General features: G+C 42.4%; 1 protein-coding gene across 1 annotated transcript in view; it reads left to right on the top strand.

Moving 5' to 3' along the window:
* aig1 (androgen-induced 1 (H. sapiens)) overlaps positions 1–12,376 on the top strand; it is a gene marked incomplete at both ends in the record, with an annotated part of 77,906 nt that overhangs the window by 64,001 nt on the left and 1,529 nt on the right. Inside the window, one exon of the mRNA XM_084082036.1 lies at positions 11,199–11,298. Within this exon, the coding sequence (XP_083938162.1) occupies positions 11,199–11,298 (100 nt within the window). The remainder of the gene's footprint in view (positions 1–11,198; positions 11,299–12,376) is intronic.

A 12,376-nucleotide genomic window follows, 5' to 3' on the forward strand; every position in this document is an offset into this window, starting at 1 on the left:
CCGATTCTTTCCCGGTCTAAATGGGTTATTTATGCTCCGTTGTATGAAGCCAACTCAACGTCAACTCAACATTATTGTCACAGGTTTACAGGTGTAAACAATTCCTTGAAAGTTGTTCCCCATCATTGAATATTCAAGAACGTTAGAAAGATAAGAAAGAAACAGAAAAACAAGTCAGATATCTATATATGAGTACTAGTGTGAAATATACACAAGATATTTAAAGTATCAGTGGGATGAGGCGGTTAAAATAGCAACAGATTTGATAATTATGTACAATACCTAAGGTGCATGGTTTATCAATAAAATAGCAGATCTACAGTGGTGTAAAGTACCTTTTTTTTAAAAAGAATTTTGAATACTGGACTTTTACTTTGTAACACAGTATTTCTAAACTGTGGTATTGCTGCTACTTTTACTTAAGTAAGAAATCGGAGTACTTCTTCCACCACGGACGTGGTATAAATCACGGCTTCAGTGCTGTCAGCACTGGGTGACGTTATGGCTGCTGTTGTCTCCATCGCGGCCTTCAGACCTCACACTGGTGTCAGGCTGACTGATGCTTTGGCCGCTCGAACGGTACAACTTGCCCCCAAACACACAGACACACACACACACACACACACACACACACACACACACACACACACACACACACACGTGCACACATTCACGCACACATGCACGCATTTGAAACCGGGCTATTGGAAACAAACCCAGAACCCGTGAAATACGTATCGTATTGGGGTTCACCCAAAATAGATATTTTTTTCGAATAGTCACCCCATGGAGACTTGAATTCATGGATTGTTTTTGTTTTTTGAGGCATTCCTAAGCCAATAATTTGATGACCAACGGACCGGTAGGCAGCAGAGACACAAAGGATACTCTTTGTGTCTCCTACCGGAACCGCTACCGGTCATCAATGGCTTAGAAAACCACAAAAAACAAAAAAATGAATGAATTCAAGTCTCCATGGGGTGACTAATCGTCATCGATAGGAAAATAAGTCATTTTGGGGGTGAACTATCCCTTTAACCACTTAAACCCTATATGGTTGACCATTGTCCTTCAGGGCTCTATACTAGTGTCTGTCTGTTTTCTGTCACTGTGGGGAAAGCTTTCGCTGAGAAAATAGCCGATCGACAAGCTCGGCGAGCTTGTCGATCGGCTATTTTCTGCGGATACGGATGCTGCGGGTTTTACGTGGTTAAGACGTATCCCATCATCACCAGTGCTCAATTCCCGCTGGCTCCCTCGGGGGGGTGTCACCGTTTTTACGGGACGGATGATCGCCGTCTCCCTTTGAAAACGGAAACAAAAATATAAAAAGACGAGGAAGCCACAAAAAGACATAAAGGAATGTAAATTTGGGACGAGTGTCGCCAGGAGCGCTACTCGCTGTCAGAGCAGACCACGAATCCTCTCTATACACCCATATCCCTCCCTTCCCTCCCTCTCTCCTTGTTCTCCTCCTTCAAAAGGAGAAATAACCCTCCTCTTCTCATATCCTCTCCTCCTCCTCCTCCTCCTCGCTGTTGTGTTGGCAGTGATATTTTAAGGATGTGTGTGTGTGTGTGTGTGTGTGTGTGTGTGTGTGTGTGTGTGTGTGTGTGTGTGTGTGTGTGTGTGTGTGTGTGTGTGTGCGTGTGCGTGTGCGTGTGTCACACTCTGCTAAGGAGAGTTTGACACTGCATAGTGTGTTCATTAGCACTTACAGTATGAGTTTTGCTGTGCGCAAGTGTGTGCACGTTTCCAACGTGTGATTTGTGTGCGGAGCAAGAATCAGCGGTGGAAGAAGTGTTCAGATTGTTTTACTTAAATGTAGGCATTTAGCAGACGTTCTTTATCAAGAGTGACTTATAAGCAAAGTAGTGTAAACACAAACAGAATGCAGACAGACAGTGTAGTGCAGTAATCTAGGATCTTAAGTAAACCAAGAGCCTAGCATCAGTCTAAAGTAAACAATATACTATAAAAAAAAAAAAGAAAAGTCTCAAATACTCGAGTAAGGTGAAAGCACCTCAAAATTGTACTTAAAGGAGTAGTTCACCCAAAAAAAAAACTTTTTTTGAATGAATGAGTTCATGGCGATCTTTTAGTTTTTGTAGCATTCCTAAGCCAATAATTAGCTTTCTGGCAGAAAGAAGGCTCAAAGCAGTCTCTTTGAGTCTCCTATCGGAAATGCACCCGGTCATCAAATGATTGCTTCAGGAATGCGTCAAAAACAAAACAATCTCCATGAATTCAAGGCTTCATGGGGTGTGTAATTGATAGAAATGTATTTTTGGGGGCAAACTATTGTATACTTTCCACCACTGGCATATACTGTAACTGTCCTCCTGCACAGATGTGTGTACTCTATATGTTTACATTAATGTGTGGATACACGTACACTGTACGTGTAGCTACTGTACTGTATGTGCTGTTTGTGCGAGGATGTATTTCTGTACACATGGAGGTGTGTGTGTGTGTGTGTGTGTGTGTGTGTGTGTGTGTGTGTGTGTGTGTGTGTGTGTGTGTGTGTGTGTGTGTGTGTCTCATCTCTTCATTAACACGTCAGCTTCTGTACTCGGAGGTGACACATTACAACATTCTACTCTGCATAAATTAGCATATAATCTGCATAATAACACGGAGAGACAATCTTTTGTTGAACCCTTCGCTGGTTCAATTCAACTTTGGAATAAAAAACTAAAAGCAAAACATCCTTTTTTACTTTTTCATATATATATGTAGATTGTAGATCTGCTATTTTTGGCTAAAGTTCTCCTCAGAAAAGGGATGCTAGAGTTCAAGTGGTTAATGTAAAAAAATATATTTAAAAAATCATATCACACAAAGATTTGGCAGACCCCCTGTAGTAACTCTGAGAACCCCCTAGGGGTCCCGGACCCCCTGTTGAAGACCCCTGTGTTAAACAGTAAGATGATACTCATAACCAGAAAGACATACAGTGCATGTCTGAAAAGGCACCATGCAATTTGACTGTTTTAATGGCTAACATCGTTCGTTATCTAGAATTACAGTCAGTGGTATTTTCTTTGTTAAAATAAGTGTTAAATTGCTGTATATTCTGATAGTAGAGAACTCATAGACTACAAGATACAGGATAAACAAGAGGAATTGGAAGTGATGACACAAAGAAATGAGCTGACTAAATTGGAACGGGAAGGCTGATAAATGGGTACTCTCTCCTGATTGGCTGAACTTGGCTGGAGCTGGAGAGATGGGGAGAACTGAACAAACACTCTATAGCAGGGGTCTTCAACAGGGGGTCCGGGACCCCTAGGGGGACCTGAGAGGTACTACAGGGGGGGCCGCCAAATCTTTGTGCGATTGGATTTTTTTTTTTTCATTAACACTTGAACCCTAGCATCCCTATTCCGAAGAGAACTTAAGCCAAAAATAGCAGATCTACAAGCTCACAAAGCCTCACGCTCTGCTCCAGACAGTAATCAGCAGCGGGGCATTCATTTTTCCAAGGGGGGCACTTTATTTTTCAACACCCCTATTATATAGCAAGCAAATGCTCACCTACACAATGAACAACAACACAGTGAAAATGCTTGGAAAAGGCTACAAGTGTAGGCTACAATGATGCACCAACAACAACAAATACAGTTATAGAATTATACTGTCTTAATGTAATGTCACCATCTCCACGGCGGGAGAAAAAAAATAAACAGAAAAAGGTAGCCTACTGCGCACATAATAGGCTCTATGCACAGCAGCCATATTGGGAATAAATTGGGCTCCTTCCTTACTTCCTACATAGGTGTTACCAATGTTACTAATTAAGGCTCTGTTCCATTTAGTGTGGCATAGTGGTTGTCTTATTTTCAAGGACCCCTAAAACTCTGAGAGTGTACAAATGGAACCAATGGTCCATTTGGTTCCATTTGTACACTCTCAGAGTTACACACCCACCATAAGGGGCCATTTGGGAACCAAAATGGAATGTTTCTAGTGAGCCAACATGCACGATATCAGCACCCTGACCAGAATGGAACAGAGCCTTCATTAGTATCATTGGTAACACCTGTGAAGGAAGTAAGAAGAGGCCCAATTTCTTTCCAATATGGCTGCTGTGCATAGAGCCTATAACAGCCTTCATATCATGTAGCTAGACCGTTATATTATACCCCTATGAGCTAGACCCACTGTAAACAATAACTATAAACAAAAAAAGCAACACATGCTGTGGAAACAGATCGCACCAACAGCAACAAATCAAATAAATTAGGTTGAGCATTATAAATTATAATCATATCATTTCGCCATCTCCACGGCGGGAGGAAAGGGGGAAAAAGAGGCTATACCAACAACAACAAATACAACTATGTTGAGCATTAATTTATATGCCTAATAGTGTTCTTAATGTCACCATCTCCACGGCGGGAGGAAAAGTTGGTCAAAGGTCCCTAAACCTAGCCATGGAACGACGCTCGTCCGTCACGAGCGTCATGGCTGAACTTCAACCTGTTTTTTTGCACTTTCTCCATTACAATTACAACCCGTACATCTACATTAACATTCAGATTTCAAATATAAAGTGCTTACCCCATGGCCACGGATTTTATAATTCTGCACGGGCCCTCAGAAGTACCCGTATCTTCCGTATTGTTAAATAAAAAGCATTTTAATCTGATCGGTGGCCATTTTCTTACGTGACCCTATCGGTTGAAAGGTGTATTGCACTCTGATACATTATAACTATGAGAAAATGGCCGCAGATAGGATTAAAATGCTTTTTATTGAACAACACAGAATATACAGGTACTTTTGAGGAGCCGTACATAATTTTAACGTCCGTGCCCATAAAGTAAGCACTTTATATTTGAAATATGAACGTTTAAATAGATGTACAGGCCGTAAATGGAGAAAGTGCAAGAAACAGGTTGAAGTTTCGTCATGACTGCCATATGATATGACGTTTTCAGGGCTACCACTACCATGACACCATGAACTCACAAACGAACGTTTCTTCCTACTGTAAATGATGCTCGGATAGTTCACCCGATTTGGTGTCTGTATGTGCACAGACAGGGGGCTCTGGTCCAAACTGTGACTGGCTCTGGAAGTTGCAGCAGGAGCCAGGGTGCGTTTGAACTCCCCGCAACGACAGACACTGGCATAGTTTCACAATCTTCATCGTCTCTGTCAATCGGAATTATCGCCTGACATTCGGGCGGTGGTGGTGGGTCTGATTTTTCAGATGTAGATGGACAAGATGGTGCCGTTTTTTGCGGCATTTTGAGCCACTTTATGTCCATTTTACTCGTTTTCTCAGTTATGGAGGTAATGTCACGTTGCGTGTCAGGTGTGCTGCTACATCAAAACACAGTGGTGTGTGTGAAGGTCAGTCCTGCTGATAGGACTTGATACAGCGCTCTCTCTCTCTCTCCTCCTGAAACCAGAACACTGGTGCCATCTAGTGGCCAAGGAGTGAAGACAGAATGTAAAAAATGGTCAGACTTGGTGAGGTGTAGTGGATTGATGGTGCTTGTAATAATAATAATAATAATAATAATAATAATAATAATAATAATAATAATATATAATACCCGAAGTCGCTTTACATAAGGGTTAGGGTTAGGAACCAACTTTAATAAGAAAAAAAACCCAGAAAACAATAAATACGTATAAGTGCTAGATTAAAAACTTAAGCATGGGTTGGGGAGACATCCTAACTAGACCTCAACTGGGAAAGGCTATCCTGAAGAGATGTGTTTTGAGTGTGGTTTTGAAGGAAGTGGGAGGGGGGCGTCTTTAATATGGTTGAGAAAGCAACAGAGAAAGCCCCGTCCCCCCAGGTATGGTACATGGCCTTGCGGGGACCTCCAGGAGGTCATTGGACCTGAGGGAACGGGAGGGGACATAAGGTTCGAGAAAATCAATGTTGCTTGCTTGCGTGTGCGTGTGTGTGTGTGTGTGTGTGTGTGTGTGTGTGTGTGTGTGTGTGTGTGTGTGTGTGTGTGTGTGTGTGTGTGTGTGTGTGTGTGTGTGTGTGTGTGTGTGTGTGTGTGTGTGTGTGTGGAAAGGTGTGACTCAACCTTTCCATCTGGTTTCCCACCACTCATGTACCTCATTGTTTGCATCACACCACAGGGCCTGTTACAGAAACCATGTCACACATTCTGAATGGCTGCTATGCCTATAAAGGGCTTTACATAGCACGCCACGACAGAATAGTTGATCTCATAACTAAGGACATATCTAAACATTTTACACCGTCAGTGAGAATGTACAAACATTCCTGTGTCAAACCTTCCATGTTTCAACTCTGTACTGAAAATCCTGAAATATTTGCACATCTCTCCGCTAATACACCAGATGTTGTTGTTGTCAATGAAGGAAACAGATCAGTTTCCATTCTTGAAATGGCCTGCACCTTTGATTCTAGCTTAGAGGAAGCTTTTATGACCAAAGTCATTAAATACCAGCCGCTCCTCCATACCATCACAGAGCTAGGTTATAGGTGCAATCTATTTGTGTTTATCTTTGGCAGCCTAGGACATGTACATAGGTTGGTTGTAAGAGGCTTCCAACAACTTGGGATGCCAAAAAAAAGCAGCTAAACGGCTTGCAAAATTCTGTGGAATCTCTTCTACTATCGGTAGCCGCCAAATATGGCGAAGGCGCTGTTATTTGTACCCCTAAAAGGTGTGGGAGTATTTGTCCATGATTTGCTGACTGTACATTTTTGACAGCACCTTGTAATATTTGTGTCCTTGTATTGTATCTCTCTTATGTGGACATAAATAAATGATTAAAAAGGAGGGACAGTATCGATTCAGACACACACACATGCCTATTGCCTACACAAATACGCACGCACAGACAACACAATGGGGTGCACTAGATCGGTTGCCTCTCGCTCAATGACTGTTCCTGGCTCTCCAAAGCCAATCAGCGGTCAGCAATCAGAACAATGCATTTACTAAACATAATCACACAGCACAGCAGGAAAGGGCCCCTGGATGGCATCTAGACAAAAAATGATACAAATGTCACTAGGGGTCACGTGGGACAACTTAAGTATGTATGTACTAAAGTACTGTACTTAAAGTAATACTAGGTAACTTTTTCAATAAAACTAAAGTTAAATTGTAGATCTTTTGTGAGTGGCAAATGTTTCACAACACCCACTCCATGAATTCCCCCCCCCCGAAAGCCTTTTATTTATATATTTTCTATTGAACGCTGTCGAGGTTGACTTTCCCGCGAAAATGACGTCATCTGGCCGGAAAATGGAAATGCACCAGTTTCCTGTTTGGCCAGGAACTACCGCGCCGGTTTCCTGTTTGGCCAGGAACTTCCGCGCTATTAACAAAAAGGAAACTCACGCTGATTTTAAGAGATTGTATGATTTGAAGAACGAAAAACAACAGTAAAATAAAACACAGCTCACGGTAACTAAAGCTCCACTGGCTAAGAGAAACGATCCACAGATCGTATAAAACAATTAAAAGAACGCTTTTTGAAACGCTTCCTTCTTCCGGTGAAAACGAATGGAATTCTGGGTAACGCAGTAATAAACGAACGGCCTGCAGTGACGTTAATGACCAGCAGAGGCTGCTAAAAATCGTTTTTTTGAAATTTGCACTGTACAATTTTGAGTAACATTTTACTTTACTGGAGTATTTCCAATTTGCAATACTTTTACTTCTACTCCACTACATCTCAGAGGCAAATATTGTACTTTTAATTCACTACAACTATTTGAAAGCTTTAGTTACTTTGCAGATATACATTATTACATTATAAAACATACATTAACCACTTTAGCCCTATTTATATCTAGGCTATTTGAAAATAGCCAATTTACAAGCTCACAACGCGTCGCATCGCGACGCGTTGTGAGCTTGTAGATCTGCTATTTTCAAACATTTTAGTACTTTTACTTTTAGGATTTTAAGTACATTTGGATACCAATACTTTTGTACTTTTACTCAAGTACATTTTTAATTCCGGACTTTTATTTTTGAACAGAGTACTTCTACATTGCAGTATTGATACTTTTACTTAAGTAAAACATTTGAGTACTTTTTACACCACTGCGTGGGACAACATCAGAAACGTGGACCTCGGCCTGGGCCGTGGCGTCGCGGTCCAGGCACCCTGGTTGAAATCCCTTAACAGACAGCGTGCCGCGGGTTCGCGTCCCGTTCCCGACGGCCTTTGCTGCGTGTCTTCCCCCATCTCTCTCCCCATTTCCTGTCAGCCTACTTTCACTATCCCTCTCCCAATAAAGCTATAAAAAGCCACAAAAAAAATCTTAAAAAAAAAAAAAAGAAACGTGGACCTCCACAGAGGACTGCCGCGGGTCACAGACAAGGTCATAGCGAGAAGGATGAGGCTGGCATGGGCACTGTGTCAGGCACCCGGAACTGGTGGCAAACAAACCGACACCGTGGGAGCCAACCCCCGGGCACAGCCAGGAAAGGAAAGAGGCTCACCACCTCTATGTAGAGCATACATGGGCAACTGGCGGCCTTAATGCGGCCTGCAGTTTAATATTGGAATACTGATATATTATTGATTTCAGCTGTTACAATTCCAAACATGCAAACATGTCCCGCTTTAATTACTTCAGTCTATATTAGTAGCTTAATGACTAGTATTAAAATGTTATTGTGTTTTTTATGTCCAATGTATTTGTATTTAAGTTCATGAAGTTAACATCAATATAACAAAATGCATTTGAAATTAAATAAAAATGTTACTTTTCAGGATTCCAATAAAAAAAATAGCTAAATGAAAATCAGGATTCCAATTCAAGAGTAGCAAAAATAGCAGATCTACAACGCGTCGCGGTGCGACGCGTTTTGAGCTTGTACAGATGACAGATGACAGTGAAGTGACAATTTAAGGACTTTTAAAACCTTTTTAATACCTAACAAATTAAGAGAAAAAAATGCCACTATTGCATCAAAAGTATTCAACAAACTATAGGCTACTATAAAAACTGGTCAAACGTTGGCCACATTGTCAATTAACATAAGAAAGAGGCAGTAGAAGTTGTGAAAATAGCAGATAGCATTTCAGATTTGTATTGAAGGGATAGCCTTTATTGAGGGGGTCCCATCAAAACATGAACAACAGACATAGATACATACAATACAAGTACACAGGTACACAGATATATTCATACACAGATAGCTTGCTCACACCGTCTCCCACCCACCCCACCAAACCACCACCGTTTATAGAATCGAAGTTGCTTGAGGCGAGATCTGGGCTATAAAACGTGAAACTGTATGCTAACTTTAGCCACTTTGCCTCATCTTTATTTACCTAAATGTAATGGAGCCTAAAGAACGCCTTAAGTATGCCGTATTCTAACAAGACAATGTATCCGTTAGACTCACATATTGGGCTGGGGGAGGCACCTGTCAGTGGGGAGTGTTAGCTGTGGAATTAATTGGCATGGTGACTAAATTAGGGAATAAAGGGGTATAACAAATAATTGTCAACTCTAACTTTAAGGGGGGAAAAAAGATGGATCTGGCATGGGAAAATGTGCAATTATAGGAGATAACTCAAGGAGCATCCGCATGTTTCCTCTGCCTGTGTTTACGTGCATGTGCAATGGGTCACCGAGCAGAAATAATGATTTTTAACCAAAACACCTGGTTATTTTTTTACTTTATCATTCCTCCCCTAGCGGTTCCAAAGTTAACAAGTTAAGTGCATTCTCAGAGCATGTTTATTTCAATGATCAATCGATCTATTGTGTTCTGGCTTGGATCAATGGAGTATCTATACTTTGACTTGCCATAAGTGCTGGGATTGAGTACTTTTCCAACCACTGCCTATAGCCTATCTAATAAGTTGATATGTTTAAATTGATGCTGTTGCATTAATGCATTCTTAATGTATTATGACATACGTACATGGCTGAGGTCATATCCCATTCACTGAGCAACATAAGGCATTAATTGAGAAAAAAATAAACTAGGAATCACATGGACCTGAGTCAGTTTCAGGTCCAGGGGCCTGTGGACAGGATCCGGCACTACATGCACGCACACGCACGCATGCACACGCACACCCACTATTCACTGTGGGTTGTGAAATTTGTCACAAACACATGCACACATACAGACATGGAATGGTACCTACGGCCATAAAACACACACACACACGCACGCACGCACGCACGCACGCACACACGCACACACGCGCACACACACACACACACACACACACACACACACACACACACACACACACACACACACACACACACACACACACACAGTTGTACCTTGAATTTATCGGTTAAAATGAGTGCCAAGGCAAGGCCCATGGAGAGATACTATGACAGGAGTAATCTCTCTGCCAAGGACCAGCTCTACAGGGAGCAGAGAGAGAGAGAGAGAGAGAGAGAGAGAGAGAGAGAGAGAGAGAGAGAGAGAGAGAGAGAGAGAGAGAGAGAGAGAGAGAGAGATGGGGTGAGGGAGACAGTGAGGGAGAGAAGAAGAGGGCATTGAATTTTAAGAATGAGGGAAGGTGTGTGTGTGTGTGTGTGTGTGTGTGTGTGTGTGTGTGTGTGTGTGTGTGTGTGTGTGTGTGTGTGTGTGTGTGTGTGTGTGTGCGTGTGCGTGTGTGTGTAGGTTTTGATTAGGCAAAATTGATAGTGACCTATGGGTCATCATAGCTCAATTGTACATTATTATGTTATAATATAATGTAATAGTTAAATTGACTGTTTTGTAAGCAATTTGTGGGCCTTCTTTATTTATTTAACTTTTTCATTTCCTTTGACAAATTGTTCCACTGCACTGCTGCGATGTACACCAAGCTGTTTTTACCCATGAGGCTTTTCAATTTACAGGGAACAAAATCAGTTGAGTTATACTCAGTCACTATTATACCAAATTACATGTATACTCGCGCGGTGCGCTCAGTGGAGTGCAAATCTCTGCCAGGAGGCACAATGGAGGTCTAGTGCAATGTCTCTCAACCATGTGGGTCAGGGCCCACTGGTGGTACGACCACATTTTTAATGATGATACATAAAATGTATATTAAAAAGTGATACCAATAAATAAGAACTTAAAGTACACTATGTACACTTGAGATCTTGAGATTGTAAATCGACAATATTTTGGCAACCCCGTCGTACGACCAAGATTAAATCTGATTAACGTGGTTTTTGTCTCGTTGCAAACCTTTGGTCTGAACTCTAGGCTCAAGAGAGGCAGAATGTTTTAGTGTGGGTCTGGTGAAAAGGACAGTGATTCAGGAGAACGAAGAGATGAATGGAACGGGAGGATGTGATGGAGGAGGGTGAGAGGGAAGAGGGGAAGGAGGGAGGCAGGAAGTGGAGGGAGAGAGAGAGAGAGAGAGAGAGAGAGAGAGAGAGAGAGAGAGAGAGAGGGGGGGAGAGAGGTGACATTTGCAATCCCATTGACGCATGTCTGGGCACAGCTAGGATCTCTGTGTGTGTGTGTGTGTGTGTGTGTGTGTGTGTGTGTGTGTGTGTGTGTGTGTGTGTGTGTGTGTGTGTGTGTGTGTGTGTGTGTGTGTGTGTGTGTGTGTGTGTGTGTGCGTGTGTGTGTGTGTGTTATTCTTAGTTCTTCATGTCGTCATCAACCCCCAGCAGCCCGGTGCTGTTCACGCTGTGATGCAACATGTCAGCCATCGCCACACAATCTGCCTCACACCCAAATGCGGGTGCCCGTGCGTGCGTGTGTGCGTGCGTGCGGAGCAGTGAGAGAATGCAACTGCACTGTGGGCCAGTGCAGGTGGGCGTACAGTACATGCAGTGTATATGTCCTGTATGTGTGACCGATTTACGCGTGGGTGTACAGTTTGTGCACGTGTTAGTTAAAGGAGCACTTCACCCATTTTCAACCTATCTTCATATAATCGGTCCTCGCTATTACTTATGATAACACGGCAGCATTTTTGTCTACTCCCTCTGTGTCTCAGAGGAGGGCCGTGGACAGCTCAGAAACCCACCTACCAGTGACATCATTGGTAGGCAGGTTCGGTCATTTCAAATATTTGTATTAATGCAAGAACAATGGCTTCCATTATAGCAGGCCTAACCACCTTCGACATGGTGTCCCTATTCTGGGCATATCATAATAGGTAATCTGAAATGGAGTCTAAAAGGGAACTTGAATTAGTGCATAATCTTGAAGTGCCACTTTGCTACTGAGGCTCAGTGTCAAGGCCAAAGGCCCACAGACCCTCATAACCAGAGAAGGCCACTCTGTGGCACTGGTTCTCAACCGTTCCAGGCCGCAACCCCCACAAATAATAATATTTGAACCGGGGAGCCCCACTCTGGCAAGCACTTGGAATTGTAGGAGTTGATGCATAACATTTAGTTTGACTCAGTTCCACAAGTAAATGTGGA

This window comes from Gymnoscopelus microlampas (assembly GCF_963454915.1).
Source record: "Gymnoscopelus microlampas genome assembly, chromosome: 16".
Lineage (NCBI taxonomy): Eukaryota > Metazoa > Chordata > Actinopteri > Myctophiformes > Myctophidae > Gymnoscopelus > Gymnoscopelus microlampas.